At 32.6% G+C, this 19,164-nt stretch overlaps 2 protein-coding genes across 7 annotated transcripts in view; one reads left to right on the top strand and one right to left on the bottom strand.

Moving 5' to 3' along the window:
- Positions 1-7,415, top strand: part of LOC108692176 (prostatic acid phosphatase-like) — a 39,474-nt gene extending 32,059 nt beyond the window's left edge. For 4 of the 5 annotated variants that reach the window (XM_018200333.1, XM_018200336.1, XM_018200332.1 and 1 more), the window contains 5 exons: positions 3,408-3,506; positions 5,881-6,120; positions 6,228-6,413; positions 6,542-6,877; positions 7,147-7,415. In XM_018200333.1, the coding sequence (XP_018055822.1) occupies positions 3,408-3,506; positions 5,881-6,120; positions 6,228-6,413; positions 6,542-6,877; positions 7,147-7,323 (1,038 nt within the window). In that variant the 3' untranslated portion in view covers positions 7,324-7,415. The remainder of the gene's footprint in view (positions 1-3,407; positions 3,507-5,880; positions 6,121-6,227; positions 6,414-6,541; positions 6,878-7,146) is intronic. The other variant, XM_018200335.1, reaches the window with a different exon arrangement.
- On the bottom strand, positions 7,358-17,225 carry LOC108692175 (probable ATP-dependent RNA helicase DDX23). Of its 2 annotated transcripts, none has more exons than XM_018200330.1 (9): positions 16,642-17,225; positions 15,618-15,953; positions 12,726-13,148; positions 12,421-12,547; positions 12,178-12,301; positions 11,635-11,750; positions 10,935-11,195; positions 10,433-10,607; positions 7,358-7,840 (listed from the first exon to the last, which is right to left on the bottom strand). In XM_018200330.1, the coding sequence occupies exons 1-9, from the start codon at positions 17,223-17,225 to the stop codon at positions 7,617-7,619; spliced, it is 2,370 nt and encodes a 789-aa protein (XP_018055819.1). In that variant the 3' UTR covers positions 7,358-7,616. The 2 variants fall into 2 exon arrangements, with proteins under 2 accessions (XP_018055819.1, XP_018055820.1); XM_018200331.1 differs by having other exon boundaries at positions 7,617-7,840; positions 15,618-15,950.
- Between the last annotated feature and the right edge of the window lie 1,939 nt (positions 17,226-19,164).

Raw genomic sequence — 19,164 nt, 5'->3', positions numbered from 1 at the left:
TTTACAAATTAAAGTAAATTTTGTTATAATACTTTTTAATATTTATACAATATTATAGTACCATTAAATAATGTTACTTTTAATAATAATGCAATATTATCAGGAGACATATAATCTTCCATTAATATTTCGCGAATATTATTTAATATTATATAATTTTAGTACAATATTTTTAAAATGTTATTAAAATGTTACATTTAATATTATTACACAATATTATTAAAATGTTACATTTAATATTTTAAGAGAATATGTCTAAAATATTACTTAATATTAAATAATATTATGCGCTTGTAGGATAGATTTAGTGTTTTATATTACATACATTTAGTGTTTTACATTATGACAAATATTCGTAGTGTTCAAGATATAGATGAACGACAACAGAAAGTCATAAAGAGCTATAAACAATGGATGGACGTACAGAAGAAGCTTGCTCAGCAATTTGCTTCAAATTATTAGATCAAGTTTCTTAAGCATTAAAAGATCTAGCGAAGCTATGTTAAGAAGAAGAAAAGTGATATTACCGATCATATTACACTACTTTTTTCATCAATCGCAACATCCTTCTATATCTCGCAGCAACTCACATTATACAGCGTCGGATATTGCTGAGCAAATATCGACAATTTAATCTGCCTATACAGATCATACGCCGTCACCTGAAAGGGTCAGGCTGAAAGACCATGTGAACAGCGACTCGTGAAGAAACCATTCATTTTCGTAAAAAATTGAAAGGCGCGACTGGAATGGGCCAAAGCACACCTCAATTAGACAACTCAACAATGATCTTCTAGAACGACAAATCAATATTATACCATCATTATCAAACAACATGAATTTATTTTTGTCGCTCTAGAAGACATCAGATCATTGTTGAGGTGTGTCGCTCTTCATATATCGTGTTTACATGTTCTTTCGGCTTGCAGGCGATGACATATCTATATGGATGAATCAGATTGTTCTGAAGTTATATTTTTTCAGCAAAATGTCCGGCGTCATACAATGTGAATTGCTCGGAGATGTGCGAAGGATGTTGTGATCGACGAGAAAAGTAGTGTAATGTCGGTCACTCTTTTTCTCCTTAACTATATAGCTTTGTTAGAATTTTCAACGCTTAAGAAACTTGGTCTATTGATTTAGAGATGCAAATTGTTGGCAAGCTTCTTCCGTACATCCTTGTTTGTGGCTCTTTATGATGACTTTCTGTTGTCGTTCATCTATATCTTGAATACTACGAATATTTGTTATAATTAAAACAGTAAATTTAACTACTAAAGTTGGGTTATTACGGTAAAACTACGGTTGTATCATGAAAAGTAAAAAAAATACATTTTGGGAAAATTAGTAAAAAATTTAAAAAAATCAACGGTGTATACATTATACAACGGCGGTATTGTCAGATCTCATTATACTACTTTACATACAAGATACATCTGTCACTAAGTGTCTACTATATAAATTTGAGCGTATTCGATTCACTTTGACAAAAGTTATGCTTAAAAAATCGAAATGTGATATAATTTTAACGTACAGTATGTTTGTATATACAGTATATTTATATATACAATCTTATCGCTGAAATTAAGATAAGTCAATAGAAAGTTACTTATATAGTTAGTATCCGTATCAAGTGCACGATATAAACTAGACCTTGGCACTCTTTTCAGTGCATTGACTATTTCTATTTTGACTTGAGGCAGTTTATGCGTGATCATGTTTTATACGCTTCGATCACGTGTAATTCTGAATGAATATTCGTGGTCCTGTATCCTGTATATTGTAATCCTTAAATGGATTAGAAATCCTTTTGGCTATGTTCATAGCTATGTTCAGCAGAAAACAATGGCCTAGTTCTCACCGAGAGTTTAATCCGGATCAGAATGTAAGAACCAAGTACAGTCGAACATTCTCTTGTCGTTCGATTGTAACGGAGGAATACTCGACTGTAATTGGTTAGTTCTTATCAGTTTTACAATCTCTTTATGATTGTCTACTAGATAGAACCATTCTTCATCTAGATCTAAAAGTACAATCAACCATCAGCAAGAAGAACTTTCAATAATTGCAAAATAAACTTTCTACTGAACGCAACCACAATGACTTCTACACACTGGGCCCCTATTCTTGAAAAGTATCGCATACGAAAAACTAGGGAAATGCTAGTATATGTAATGCATACTATAGTATTTCCTTAACTTTTTGTATGCGATATTTTTCGAGAAAGCCAATAAACTTACAGCTCCTAACATATTCAATGGGCGAGTTCAAGACGACAAAGCGGCTAGGTATGCTTCCCGAGCGATTGAATACGATTCGTTGGATTTATAAAATAAGAATCAATTATGTTCATTTACTCAGTGAGCAGATTAACTGTTTTGTCAATTTGAATGCGCCCATTAGTTATCGCATCGCATTTTGTCGCGCGACAAGCGTTTCCACGTTCAGAAGCCATTAAAGAGCTTTAAAGAGGAAAAATGAATATTATGGCGAAAAAGTCGAAACAAATAACTTGAAGCTGAAAGTTGTTTGTTTTATATTATAATTAGTTTATTTCATCTTAATTACCAGTTTTTAAATTTGGAAGTCAATCTTCAAAATTCGATGTCATGTTAAATACTTTTAACTAACAATTAAAAATAATAACAATTATAAAATAACAATTATAAAATAATAACAATTATAAAATAATATAATAACAATATAATATAATAACAATATAGCAACCCCTACAGCACAAAATTGCACAAAAGTTGCAGTAACACTCTATAGCAACATTGCATGTTGCAGCAATATTGCATAGATTTTACAGCGCTATTGCTGCAAATTTTGTGCTGTATGAGAATATAATACAATAGTAATATTATTATATATACAATATACATATTATGCTTATACATATATTATTGTATATTATTGTATATTATTGTATAGTAACATAATAATCCACCATGATGCAATTCGGGAACATATCTCCCATTATCTTTTGTTTTTCATGCAAAAATGCATTGAATAATTAAATTATGACTTATAAATGTTAAAATAAAAAGAAAGATTAATTAGCATAGAATAATATCTAGCAAAGCCTAACAGCCTATATTAGTATTAATTTGAATTATTATTCATTACCATTTATTAGGTATAGATCAATTTGTAGCCCAATTTTACTGATTTTTGAGCTGCGGGATGCTAAAATTCTCTTCTGTTTTCTGTTTTCTGTTTGAATTTCATTATGTTATCTTTGTCGTTCATCGCGTATAACATATTTAATAATCAAACAGGTAAAGATTCTTCAAAGCCAAAAGTTATTGAGTATCCTTTGTGAAAATGATTAGATTGATCATTACTATCGACTTGCTTTCAAGAATAAAATTAATGTTGCATAATGTATGTCTTCCTGTTTTTAGGTAATAAGACATGGAGACAGGGCACCTGTGGATACCTACCCAAATGATCCTCATATCAATGACAGTATGGAGCCCTATGGTTGGGGTCAGCTAACATATGTAAATATTATTCTTGAGGCTTCCACGAGTGCTTCTATACAGGGTGTCTGGAAATAATCGCCAAATATTTTATGGACAGAGTGGACTAAACTGAGTCGAAAAGTCCTTTACCATTTTGTAAATTTCCCCAATAGTTAATGAGATATTAATCCTTAAAGATAGCCGAATACTACTGCAAAGTAATATGCCTAGTGTATATGCCTACCGATCGCTTGGTACGCGAGCCGTGGGGAGTGAATATAGCTTGGCAAGCGCGCCGTCCGAGTTATGGAGGCTTGCGGCGAGGTGCGGGGCGTTTGCCAGCCAATCCCCAACTCCCTGCACGCCAAGCGATCGGTAGGCATATACACTTCGCAGTAATAGGCCGGGCGGGCGCGCGTATTCGGCTATCTTTAAAGATTAATATCTCGTTAACTATTGGGGAAACTTACAAAATGATAGAGGATTTTTCGACTCAGTTTAGTCCACTCTACCTGTCCATAAAATATTTGGCAATTATTTTCAGACACCCTGTATAAAGATTATGCGTTTCGCGGATTTTCTCCATGTCCAGATCCATTCTTGGAATGCCTATTCGTGAACCTTGCAGTCCACTCCATCAGAGCGAGGAGCAGCCTGATATAGAACCATTTCTTTTATGTTACGCTACTTGGAGTGGTGGGGGGAAGAAGAGAATTATGAGAATGGGGGAAGGAAGGAGGGGGGAGGGGAATTAGTTAGTCTTATGCTTAATAATAACTGGGAGAACTAGTTTTCCATATTTTTATTTATATTGTAACCATTATCTCTATTTAGATTGTTAGGATGTTTTTGTATCTCTATGCTTCTCTATACTTTCTTGGAAAATATGATGTAATGTTGGCTATTGTAATCATTTTGTCAAACAGTATTTGATGTCCTGTTTCGATGTTGATAATGCTGATTGCGTGGTGTGTTTTAACCTGACATTATATTGATATTCTTTTCTTCGTAGGTTGACCATTCTCCCGGTTTCTCCAATGTATATCTCCTTGCCCGCAGGAACAAAGTATATTTTGTATACTTCTGCGGAGCTGAGGGGAGCCCTTTGATTTTTAGGATTTCTTAAGATTTGTCCTATCTTTTCAGATGATTTAAAGATAGTTCAGATATTGTGTTTGTTTAATATTCTGCCAATTCGATCTGTTATTCTTTTGACATATGGAAGAATCGATAGGATTCTTTCGTCTGGTTGTATGGCAACTGGTCAGAGACCGTTGCCTTGTTTGCATGTTTATTAATTGTTTTGATTATGTCTTTTTTGTTGTGTCCGTTTTTCTGTAAGACTAGTTTTAAGTGATTGAGTTCTATCGATAGATGTTCTTTGTCAGAGATGGCAAAAGCTCTATGTACAAGTGAGTTAATTGCAGACTTTTGTGCTAGATGGTGATGCGACTCGGCATATAGGTATCTATCTGTGTGTGTATTAGTTTTTCTGTTGAAGGCACTTGATGGCCTAAGGTACCATCAGCTTTCTTAGAGATAAAAACATCTAAATCATCAAGAAAATCCCATAGACCTGCTTGTAAGTTTCAACCTAGAATCCCTTTTCACATAAGTACACATGAAACATAACAAAAGCTTCACGTGAAGTCCTCCCCCTCCGATTTCATCCCGCTAATAGAGCACTGCTTAACAATCATTTATTTCTCCTATAACAATCAATTTTATGAATAAACTTCAGAAGCGATGATGGGCTCTCCTATTTCTCCTGTAATCGCCAATCATCTTCATCTTCGTGGAGCATTTTGAGAAAGAAGCCCTCAGAAAAACATTTAAAAAATTAGAAATTTGGTTCCTTATGTAGACGACATATTCGTGATTTGGAGACATGGCAGAGCCGAACTCCGTAAATTCCTTATTTTCCTCAATAATCAATATCCAAATATCCACTTCACAATATAGACATAGAGGAAAACAGAAAACCCCTTCCACCAAGAAAGTTTAGAGAAGCCAAGAAGAATAGAGATACAAAAACATCCTACATAATCTAAATAAAGATAATAACTACAACATAAATAAAATATGGAAAACCGGTTATTGAAGACCAATCAATTTCTCCGCCCCCTTCCCTCCTAATTCTCTTCTTTCTCCTCATCACTCCAACAAATAGCGTAATATAAAAAGGAACGACCCGAAGGAAGTTCAGTATTAGGCTGCTCCTCGCTCTAATGAAATAGACTGCAAGGTTCACGAAACGTTGGTATTCCAAGAATGGATCTGGACACGGAGGAAACCCGTGAAATGCATAATTTTTATATATGTAAATATTATACCTTTTGCTTTTTAACAAATTTATTTTAAAACTGTTTTGAATCAAAACAATTTTGAATCAAACTGCAATTAATTAAACTAGGAAGGAAGAAGGAAGCAGTACGATCAAGGATTGTTTCTGCGAAGGCGTTATAATTGCTTTCTAGGCTCGATATATCATCCCGATATATTTTATCTGCAGACTACCGACGTGGATCGTACGAAAATGTCGGGCGAGCTGGAGTCCGCTGCTTTGTGGAAACCTAGCAAGAAGCAAATGTTCAAATCTGATCTACCTTGGCAACCAGTTACACTGTTTTATCAAGAACGTCGAGACGATACGGTAAAGCACTTCTGTAAATATTTGCTCAGACAAACCGATTGTGTGTTGCACATAATTCAATATAGTTGAAACTTACTTTTGTTATAAATAACCCATAAATCTTTCAGCTTATGTTAATATGGAATATGTGTCCAAGATATACACAACTGCGCTCTTCAGCAAATGACTTGCCGGAAGTCCGGAAATTGCACGATGAAAATAAGCAACTGTTTGCAGAGCTCTCGAATTTCACAGGCATACCGATTACGACTGTTGACGATGTTAGTTCACTTTATGCTACGTTATCAGCTGAGGTATTATCTAATCTTTTTTAAATAACTGATATATGCCAGAACTATTCATTGAACGACTAAAGTTGCATATGTGTAACTCAGCTTTTCAATAAAAAAAAATCAAATTTTAATTATCCAAAATGTTACAGGAACACATGAATTTAACTTTGCCAGAATGGATAAAGAATTATTACCCTGATAAATTAATACCTTTGACCTTATTTGAGCTACAACTTAATACATATCGCGATGACTTCCGCAGACTAAAAGGTGGCCCTATGCTGAAGAAATTTACCAACGATATGTTAGCGAAAAGGAGAGATACTCTACAGCCCAAAGAAAGAAAAATGTTTATGTATATAGGTCACGATAGCACTATCGTCACTTTGCTAGATACCATGCACATTTGGCATAATCAAATGCCCTACTATAATATCATGACGATGATAGAGCTGCACGAAGACGAAGATGAATGGAACATTCAGGTAAGTATTAATTTTCCAAAGTAATTCAGAATTTTTAAATACTTCAGAATTATTTAAAATGGAAAGAATTTGAAAGTATTAAGTCTTGGTTATTTTTCAGACATTAATAGTTTTTTTAAACAGATTCATACAATGGTAATAGAAAAATGTATAAATTCTCTGAAAATTTTAATATTTGTGACTTTTTTTCTGATAGTATTTTGAATTTCATTGATTTGGTTAATAATAATTTTTAGCATTCTTGAATAATGAAAATGTCCCTGCTACAGATATTTCTAAGAAATACGACAGCTCACGATCCGTATCCGATGAAAATACCTGGATGCAACGTTGTATGTCCTCTTGACAAGTTCATGGAGATCATGAAGCCAATAATACCAGATAATTGGGAGGAAGAGTGCAAAGTCAATAATAATTATACAACTCCATCACCGCCACCTCCATAATTATAGAAATTGTTATATACTAGTCATGTTATAATTCAAATAATTTTATTGTATACATACTGTAAATAGCTATTTACATCATTGATAAATCACTTTTGTTGTTTTGTTTTTGGGAATCCAATTTATTACTAATTTATGAGGCATAGTAAAATCCTTAAATTCTCATCTCTTTAGGTTCAAACAAAGAATTTCTCTCTCTCTCTCTCTCTCTCTCTCTCTCCCCCTCTTCTCCCCCTCCTTCTCTAATCAAAGATGTTGAACTTGTGAATGAAAGTGCCTGCCACGAAGAGGGATTAAGCAAAGATCTTCTCTTCCCGTCGCTTTTTCGTGACTACCGTCCCCGGTTTATGTTGAGCATCTGGATGATTAAGTAGCTCCGGCGGACAGGTAGATATTGGGCTAGCGAGTATTGTTTGTTTAAGATCATAAAACAAATGACTATCATCTTTCGTGCAAAAGGAAATGGCAAGGCCAGCTTTGCCTGCGCGACCAGTTCGACCAATTCTATGCGTATAATCTGTAAAAAATAGTAAGAATACAAATAAATACGTATAAGGATTAAATGAGCCAAGCAATAAAAAATATATTGTTACAAATTATCAAAATCTTTCAAACGTTTCAGTTCTTTACTGAATCATCTTCGATTCATACAACACTTACATTCAATGTGTTTTTACAATATTCCGTCTATTCCGCATCGTAGGTTACATAAAATGTCGCAATAACTTCAAGCTAGAACGCGTCAGGAGTAGTGATTCTTTCTAACTCGAGTGAACATTCTATGTATTGCAGTGGTGATTCTTTCCAAATTAAGTAAACATTTTATTGCAATTCTGATGATATTGACTGTGTGGATATGGAATACAGAGGAATTCAAACAATGGAAAAGATTAAAACTTTTAATTCTTTATTTCTAAATTTTTTAGAATTGCCGAATCGACAGGACGAATATTTATATGTTCACAGATTGTTTAACAAATTCGGAATGACAGCATAAAGGCAAGAAAGATGACGGAAAAGACAAGATAGGACACGAATTTAAAGAGGAGGTGAACCAATCAGGCCGAACATAATACTGTCATTTATTGGACAATACATCTACTAGGAATATACCGGAAGAAATTCGATATCATTTTGTTCAATCCATTTTTTTGTTTATACGGATCATCTCAGAAGTTAGTCTTTTATTGTAATGCTTTTCATTATTCAAAATCTGAACTCCCTTCAAAATCATGGTTATTATTTATCCTATGCATAGAAATCACTGACGGCGAGCCACATTTCTTTCTTATGCTCATCGACTCGTGTCTTCAGCTATCGTTTAGTTTAGCCGACGTACGTAGCATGACAATCCTGACAAGAAATTTTATAAACGACATCGCTGTGAAACATAATTTCAACTGAGTCTTTTCCAGTTTTGAAAAAAATTTTTTAATGTGTTCGGAATTGAAGCCGGTCTCAATATTATATTTTTTAGTAATAAAATGAAAATTTCTCTTAGATGTCCTTTATAAAAGGAAATGTAAACCGTTTTTCTTTAACCATATGTTCCTTATTAAATTTATTATTTAATCACTTACTTTTTTTATAAACAAATATTTAAGTCTACATCTAATTATCGGAAATAAAGGATAACGGATAACAATTATCAATCAACAGACTATTGCTTTTGAGATTTTTCGTATAGAAGAACGGATTAGACAGGAGAATTATCTTATCCACGGTGCCATACATCATTCCTCTTTTATGTAATAAAAGGTGATGAGAACAAAAATTCAAATATTTGAAAACGTAAGTTTTTTTTATAAGTCAAAAAAATAATTTGTTATCACTTAAAATGGCAGTAAGTCAAAAAAATTTAACCTATTGTTCTCACTAACTCTATAGTGAAATATAATCTTTCGCGTAACGCATTGAAAGTTCTTAAAATATCATCAAGCGAGTCATCATCGGCGCAACCAAAAAATGTCGTCAACGTATTTCAAATAAAATCTCTGTATTGGTATTAGATCTAACACTTTCAATTCTTTAAATTTGTTGTCGTATCTTGTCTTTTCCATTGCCTTTGTATCATTTCGAATTTATCAATCTGTCGACATGTAACGTTCGTCCTGTCGGTTCGGCAATTATAAAAAATTTGAAAGTAAAGAATTAAAAGTTTAAATCTTTTCCATTGTTTTAATTCTCTATATTCCATCCAGCCAATACTATCAGAATTGCAATAGAATGTTCACTCGACTTGGAAAGAATCATCATTCCTAATACGTTCTGGCTTGAAGTTGTTGCAACAAGTTTTAATCTTCGATGCGGAATAGACGAAATATTGTAACAAAAAACACATTGAATGTGTTGTATCCACTGAAGATGGTTCAGTAAAGAAACGTTTGGAAGATTTTGATAATTTGTAACAATATATTTTTTATTACATAGACAACGTGCTTGGTTTATTTAGCCCTTATACGAATTGTATTGAATTGAATAGTTCGCTGAGCCATTATAGCTTTAATTTTAATACAAATAAATAAATAAAATAATAAATCATAGCTAACTGTTCATTAAGAAAACTTTCATCTTTATTGAGAAATTATGTTTTTGCCAACTTTTAAAAAATAAATTATAATTTTGATTTTTAATTCTTGCTGAAAAAAATTAAATATTTCAGCGATCCCAACATTAATAATTATTAGAGTACGAACATTTGTGTACATCAGAGTGTACGCAGAGAATTGCTACGCGCGTAAGTAGGAATGTTTGCTTAAGTAATAGCAACATTTCAAACTTCGGAGTCTCTTCATGATGCAATAATCAGTTGATTCCAGATTAATTTAACTGAATTTAACATATTTTTTAAGAAGAAAAAGAGCAAGTCTCTGATGCCCGAGAGGTTTTGACTAATCAGCTAATAATTTGACACTATGATTATCTTGAGAGGGGTCGGAAAGCCAAGGGCTTTTTTTTTTTAGAAAAAAAGAACATTTCGGCCGTATATGGTTTATTCAATTAATTCAATATAAAGCACGTGTTTTCCGCGCGTGCATCAACGTTGGGATCGTGAGCAAACATTCGGACCTAATAATTATACGAAGGAATGATAAATCATGTAACTTACCCTCAATGGTTTTAGCCATATCATAATTAATTACCATCGATACATCCTTAATATCGATACCTCGTCCTGCAACATCAGTGGCCACCAGGATATCTTTGCTTCCGCTTTTCAGAGATGCCAGAGCATATTCTCGCTGTTCCTGGCCTTTACCACCATGTAGAGTACAAGCGTTGTACTAGAATAGAACAAAGCAAAAAACCTATTAGATTTTATTTTACAATTTCTACACTTTTATAATCCCGAATAATCTCGTCATGAAAAATTTCATATTCGACAAATTAAATGATACAAAATTGGAATAAGATTCGTCACAATGACAGTGTTCAGCAGAAATAACTCGACAAGTACTCAGTGAAACTTTGTATGGATTTTTACATTTAGATCTTTAGTTAAGAACCAATTAAAGGTAAGGACCAATCATATTAAAAAATCATTGAGCTACGCTATTCAGTGTGACTTTACAAATAATTGTATTTATTACTTTCAAATTTAAGTTACGTACTCCTAATTTTTCCAAGCCTCTTGCTAAAACGTCCGCACCCTTCTTTTGATTGACAAATATGATGACAGGCGGTTCGACACCTCTACTGAGTATCTCCATAAGTTTCTTTCGTTTGTCAGCTTCACCCATTATATGAACTATCTGTTCAGTGCGTTCTGTCGGTTTACCGACGCTGCCAATATACACTACAGCCGGTCTCCTCAGATAAGTCCTAGCAAGTCGTTCCACAGCCGGTGGCATTGTAGCGGTAAACATCACTGTCTAGAAGTCAAAAGTAATCATTAATTATCAATAACAAATTAATCATATAAATCTCAATCGCCCTTTAATTCTTAATAATTATTAATAATAATTAATTTCATAAAATACAAATGACAAGATGTAAGATTTTCTTACAAGAAAGGCACCAGACGCAAAATATTGAATTTACTTGATTGTGAATCACTTCCATTTCAAATACATATTTCATTTTATGTATTTAAGAAATAGATTTACAAAATTATATTCAATAAAGATTACTAAATAAAAAGAGTAATAAATAATTTATTCTTCTCTCTTTTTTTTCATATTTATTAAAGCTAGATAAGTCATGGATATTTATCACAAAAAATTCACACAATTTTGGGAAGCTCTGATCTAAATAAAATTATTAAAATAAAAACTACTAAGCAAATAACAAATTTAAAAACTTCTCGTATACTTGTCTGTATTTCTTCTTTGTATTATAATTGGCCAAAAGTTTTTCCTCATTTTCTGCATCCTCATTATCCGGTTTCAAATTTGTAACAGGCATATATTCCAGAATTTTCTGAACATCTAAAAGAATTCATATTATTTTTTAAAACATTTTATATTTGATACATGCGCGCCTGTATAATATTGGGTTGGGGAACGAAAAGTTCGTGCCGATTTTGAAGGAAAATTGAAACGCAGAAGATTAAATTTTTAATTTCATTTATTAAATTTAAATCTTTTGCGGCACGAACTTTCCAGACAACCCAATATATTGTATAATAAGACTCTTTTATTAAAAAAATAGTAAATAACGTAAAATCTGTTCAATTAATATAATATTCAAAAAGTTTTTAATTTTCGAAAACAATTTTATAAAAACAATTTGAATTATTCAAATGATGAAAAAGTACAGTCTTTTGAAACAAGTAAGAATGTTAATAAATCAAATAAGTAAATTTCAATTTTTTTGAAATTATAAAACAGAGCTTGTTATAAATCTTTAAAGTACCTGGTTCAAAACCCATGTCTATCATTCTATCGGCTTCGTCTAATACGATATAAGTGCACTGATTCAGCACGAGATATCGATTTTCTAAAACGTCTATCAATCGACCAGGTGTAGCAATAACAATCTAAAAGAAAAAATTTTTAATTGAATATTTTAGTTATAGACTTTCAGTTCTAATCAATTTCAAATTTTTTTTACGGAAATGTTGAAATTAATAATAGCGATACATATAGCAGAAACTACCTCACAACCCATTCGCAGTCTGAAACCTTGTTCCTCCCTTGACAGACCACCGACCACTACAACAGTTCGAATGCCCAATGGCTGACCAAATTTATTGGTTTCTTCTTCTATTTGTTGTGCTAATTCACTGTAATGTAAACACAATACAATGCAAATATTTATCTATATATGAATCAAAATGTTCTTCATAAAAAAATTTAAACGAACAATATAAAATTAATCGAACAACAATATTAACTAATACTTGCAATTTTAAACAAATGAAAATATAATGAAAACAAAATAATTAGAAAAATAACTGATACCGGGTAGGCGCCAAAATAATGCTGTAAGGTCCTTGATCCGCTTCTTCGAGCCTCTCAATTTTTGGCAAACTAGTAATCCATAGTAGCAAAGGAATCAAAAAAGCTAGAGTTTTTCCCGAACCAGTTTCAGCGACGCCAATGATATCACGATTCTGCAGACCAATAGGAATAGCCTGCCGTTGAATAGGCGTGAGATCCTTGTAACCAACTTTATCAATTATATCTAAGATCTCCTTTGGAAAGCCAGATTCCTTCCAGGAGCGGATGGGATCAGGAATGCGACCACCTTTTATCGTGATATTGTAGTCTTCTCTGAAGATACGCCAATCACGTTCGGTCATTTCATTCAAAGCCTTTTCAGACCAGTGTCGATCATCCCACTTTTGTTTTTCCTCTTTTCGTTTCACTTTCTTCAATCTCATTCTTAAAATTGAGTAAAAATACATAATTTATAGCAAATAATTTTCATAAGTAGTAATGATAACAATATTACACAAAATTAATTATAAAAAACAATTTTAATTTAACCAAAAAATTATATTATTATCTATTTAGAATTAAACAATTTTTATTAGAACTAACTAATTTCTTATCAATATTTATTTAAAGATATATAAAAAGAAGGTTTAAAGTCAATTATCATATAGAAGTTGAAAATGAATAAAGATTATTAAATTACTTGATTTGAAGATTATTATCTTGTGAAATAGAACACGTTCAAGATCGTTATAAAGATTATTATTATATAGAGATATTGAATAGCACACAAGTTTGAAGTTTCTGTATAGAAATGTCTAATTTGTTATTCGTAGGTCCTAAAGTTAACAAATTTAAAATGATGTAAGCTCATTAAAATTATCAAAGAAAGATATTTGAATCCCTTGTAAAAAAAAACTTACTTTTAATATTTTTACATATTCAAGATTTTTAAAGTAAAAAACAAGCATATAAAAAAATTCTCAATAAATTATATATTGTAAATTAAAATCTACCTATTTGTTCAAATTTCCAGTTTTCTAACTTTATTTTAATAATGTCCAGTCCAATAATCGAGGAAAATCACGTTCTTTTTATTTTAATTTATTTATAATTAAAAGCATACTTAATTAAATAAAGTACTAGAAAATGATAGATTAAGTTTTCAGAAATGTAAATTATATCATTATGCATATTAATTAATGATTAAAGAAACATTAAAAAATTGAGAAAAAAAGATAAGATATAGGATAGAATATAGACATACATTCCATTGCTCCAATAAGAGAAAGGGTTAACAGGGGTACAGTTATCAAAAAGAATAATAGCTTACAAATATTTATGTTGTCATATTAAGATATGCCAAGATATAAAATATTTCATAAATTATTTTAATTTTTTATAATTCTATTAGATGTACAACTTTGCTTCCGCCGTTTTTTTTCCGAAATTCGAGAAAACTTTATTGTAAAAAACTGGTTATACATTTATGATTCAAAGTATTGTCCATCGCTGGCCACTACTTTCTCCCATCTTTCGGGTCGCGTACGAATCCCGCGTCGAAAAAATTGGTCATCTTTTGAGGCTATCCACGAATCGATCCAATTTTTTACTTCTTCATAAGACCGGAAATGCTGGTCAGCCAGGCCGTGTGCCATTGATCGAAAGTGATAGTCAGAGGGAGCAACGTCTGGAGAATACGGCGGGTGGGGTAGGACTTCCCATTTCAACGTTTCCAAGTATGTCTTGACTACTTTCGGCATGGGGTCGAGCATTGTCATGCTGCAAAATCACTTTATCACGTCTCTCGTTGTATTGCGACCATTTGTCTTTCAATGCTCGGCTCAAAACGCATCAATTGCGTTCGATACCGATCGCCTGCGATTGTTTCAGTCGGTTTTAACAGTTCATAATACATTACGCCGAGCTGGTCCCACCAAATACAGAGCATGACCGGGAACTCCCCATGATTTTCTGCGCTTGGGATTATCATAATGAACCCATTTTTCGTCCCCAGTCACAATGCGATGCAGAAATCCCTTCCGTCTTTGCCTTTCAAGCAGCTGTTAACAAGCAAACAAACGCCGTTCAACATCTCTCGGCTTCAATTCGTACATCCAATTTCCTTGCTTCTGTGAATCATTCCCATGGCTTTGAGGCGTTTTGAAATGGCTTGTTGAGTCACTCAATGATAGTGCCAATTCTTCTTGATTTTGACACGAGTCTTGCTCAAGTAATGCCTCCAATTCTGCATCTTCGAAAACCTTCTCTCTTCCACCGCTATGCCGGTCTTCGACATCAAAATCACCGTTCTTGAAGCGTTGAAACCACTCACGACACGTTCTTTCACTAATAGCGGCCCCACCATAAGTATTTGAGAGCATTCGATGAGCCTCAGCCGCAGATTTCTTCATATTGAAGCAAAAAATTAAAACCTCCCGAGAAAATGACGAGAATTTGGCTCGTAAACTGACATTTTCAATCGAGAATAACTTTATGATGCAGACACAAATCGACAAATGTTTCTATGGGGTTATTTTGACAGATGCCCAAGTTTATTGTATGACGTCTATGATCTATTTATTTCGACCATCACTTACCGCTAAAGCCATCTATAGGAAAACGGCGGAAGCAAAGTTGTACACCTAATACTATGTCTTTCAGAACATTTAAAAGAATGTCCTATTTACAATTATTCATTTCTTTCTAGACAATTTTAAGACATTTTAAATATACAATTTTTGTCCGAACGTTTTTGCTTGTTCAATTTTCGAATAATTAGCCTGAGGAAAATAAAATAGGACATTCTATATCATAAAATATTATCTGTACTGCAAATCTATTCAGATAATTCTATATGTTGGAAATCTACAATTAAAAAGAAATACTAGTCATATAGTCAACAATAATACTCACTTCTCTTGTTCCTTCTCAGCCTCTGTGCGCCTCTTCTCTAATAATTCGCCATAAAACTTGCTCTGATCCCGCTTCTGTGCTTTAATATCGATGCCTGCAAGGTTGCCTCTACCAAAAAATTGCACTTGATGTCTCTCTTTGTAAATACTGTTATAATCCACAGAAGTATCTTCTGAAGTATCCCAGTCAAAAACAAATTTTCTATCATTTAGTCTTCTAACTCGCCGCTTCTTTTTCACCAGACCTAAATACCGTTCTTTGATTGCCTCTACTTCCTTCTCTTTATCCTTGTCTTTAATGTCCTCATCACGCGAGCGTTGGCTTTCTCTTCTTCTACTAATGAAAAATTGTTTTAACAATAATTAAGGTTAAAAATAGGATACTCTTTATATGAATAAATTGGCTAAATATGAGAAGCGCATATTAAGGTAGAAGTTAGATTTTATTTTAAACTGATACATACATACACATACATACACACACATACATACACATACACACATACACACATACATACACATACACACATACACATACACACACACACACACACATACACATGTATGTGTGTATGTTATATATATGTATTTTAAATAAATTTTTATCTCAGAAATATGATTGTCCATTGACTTTCAACACAATATCAGTCTAAAATACTAATACTCCCTTTCCCAACTTTAACTAAATCACTAATATTTTTGTTTTAACATTGTAACAAACAGTTTTTAAAAACCAATACTATGCTATCTTATCTATTAATACTTTCACAGATATAAGTAATATTTTTTTATCTGTCTAAAATTAAAAATTGGATACAATAAATTTAAAATCTAACTTTAATCTATAATTAATTTTAAATCTTTATGTAAAGGCACAAAACATATTATTACCAATCAACCATAGATTTTAAAAAGATATATTATTATCAAACTATAGTTTATGAAGACAAATATATTAAAAATATTACAGGATCATACAATTAATTTTTGAATAATATATTTCCAAATAAAAATCTTGTGAATACCTGTCTCTGTCATCCCATTCCCTCTCCTTGTTAGTATTATCACTGTGGGATAGCAGCTTGCGCTCTTCCTCCTGTTGCCTCCTGATAGCTTCAACCTCTTGTTGACGTTTCTCTAGTGCTAAGGCTGCTCGTTCTTCCTTGGAGAGAAACTTAGGCTTAGCTCGAGCTTCCTCCTCTGCTTTCTTCTTGGCCAGGAGCTCCTCCAAACTCAATGGTTCCTTTTTTGGTGCCAATCTGGCCTTCTCCTCTGTTTCTTCTTCCTCTTTCTTAGCATCGGCTTTCAGATCTTTCTTTGAATCATCTTCAGCAAAGGTAGGACTACCTTTGCGCTTTTTCTCATCCTTGGATCTGTCCTTTATGTCTCGACGCTCTCTCGAACGCTCACGTTCCCTTTCTCGCGACCTGTCACGCTCGCGCGATCTATCGCGTTCCCGTGATCGTTCTCTCGATCTGGACCGCTTCCTGTCCTTTTTGCGGTCCTTAGATCGACTTCTAGTGCGCCGACGGTCGCGTCGCTCCCGATCGCGTTCCCGCTCACGATCGCGAGATCGGCTACGTCGTATGATCTTCTTATCATGTGGCATTTAAACGGAAGGTCGGACGACAAAATTGGTGATTAAATTACTTAAAAAACAATTTGGTAATTAAATGTTAAAATGTTCAACAATTTGGTAATTGTTCAGTATAGCTACGAAATGAACGAATCTGGTCACTCTGCCTCTCGAACTGAGATATTAAGCGTTAAAACTGACGATTACTCAGGTTAGGAAATCTTTTAACCGCAAAATCAGACATATACTGATATATGATGAAATACGACACAATATATATATAGTAAGCAACTATGCATGAAATAAGGAAGTTACCTACGTGTTGCCACGGTTACTACCTAAACTTCTTTCTCTTTTCATCCTTTTTTCACACTGTCAAAATCTTCTGTCAAAATTCACTAGATTTATTCGCATCGCACTCTAACGAATTCGTTGAAATGAGCAAGTGCTATCGTAGGAATATATTGGAACATATTAGAGCATGCGAATAAATCTAATATTGCAATAAAATAATTTAAAATTATGAAAATTATGAAAATTAATAAAAATAAATTGTAAATATATTGAAAAAAAAGAAATAATATAGAAAAATTAGAAAAGATGTTAAATTAACTTAAAAATGTATCCCAGTAAACGAGAATGGATTAAAAGAATGGATTGAAATTTTTTTCTATCTGAATAAATAGTGAATACTTTTTTTGGATTTAATTGGATTTAATTGGATTCAATTATATTCAATTGGATGCAATTGGATGAAAAAACTGCATTTCTTATTCAAAATTTTGAATTGAATAGTATTCATAATGCACAGAAAAAGTTAATATTATTTTTAAATTGAAAGGCATAGAGATACGCTCCATGCAATTTTTATAAATGAATAAAAATGCATTCAGGATTGAAAAGCATTCATTTTAACATTCGTGAATCAATTTCGGAAAATCTGAATCCATTTCAATTCATTCTCGTTTGGGTAGACGTTGACCAATAAAATCAGTATTCTAGTAAATTCGTTCGTTTAGTAAATTCACTTTTATTTTAATTTCACCTCATTTCAAGATACAGAATCGATCCTTAGATGCGTTGTGTCGACTATAACGAACAATTGGAATGCAACTTATATCGCCGTGTGCACAAAAGTGTCTAGGGATATTGCAATTGGAAAGCCCTGTAACGGCGTATTTCGGAATGACTTGCAGTAAACTGGCAATGTAAACAGACATGGCTAAACGTACTAAATTGTCAATAAATTTTGAACGAAAACAGTTGCGATAGTTCTTCCGAAGAAGATGAACTAATTGTAGAATCATCAATTCAAGCAGTTTGATCTCGTTAAAAACTATATGGACATAGTTAATAAATATTAAGATGTAGAATTTAAGAATCATTTTCGATTAAATGTATATAAGTGCATCTTTTCTGCAGTTAAATATAATGTATATATTTTTTTATTTTCTAGATCGAATATTTCGATGCATTGTGCTTCTTTAAGCGATCATTTTTGCACTGTAACTTCGAAAGCCGCAGTAGTGGCAATATAGCTATTATTTATGATGACATTGAGGGAACTAGACGCTGTCACAGCGCGCTGCGTAGTAATAGCGGAACAATTTTTCAGTACTGGCAGTGTATATCGGAATACATCCTGTATATACCGTGACCAAAGTAATATATAGATCCCCGCGAAAAAGAAAATTTTAATCAGTAATTTAATTTTATTCAGTCTAATATTCGGAGTAAAAAATTTAGAACTATTCGGAATAATATATGGAGTAAATCAAAGCAATATTCGGATTTCATTGATATAATAATCGTCTATCATGCAATAGCTCCAGTAAGTAAAATTAAATAATGTAAAATCATTTTATTGATGAATAGACGATTGATGAATAGCGATTTTTAGTAATTAATATCTTGTTAATTATTGCAAAAATTGTAAAATGGTAGAGGACTTTTCGACTCAATTTAATCCGTT

The sequence above is a fragment of the Atta colombica genome, unplaced genomic scaffold (assembly GCF_001594045.1).
Source record: "Atta colombica isolate Treedump-2 unplaced genomic scaffold, Acol1.0 scaffold63, whole genome shotgun sequence".
Lineage (NCBI taxonomy): Eukaryota > Metazoa > Arthropoda > Insecta > Hymenoptera > Formicidae > Atta > Atta colombica.
Note: the sequence above shows the minus strand (reverse complement) of the source record. Positions and strands in the feature narration are given on the sequence as shown.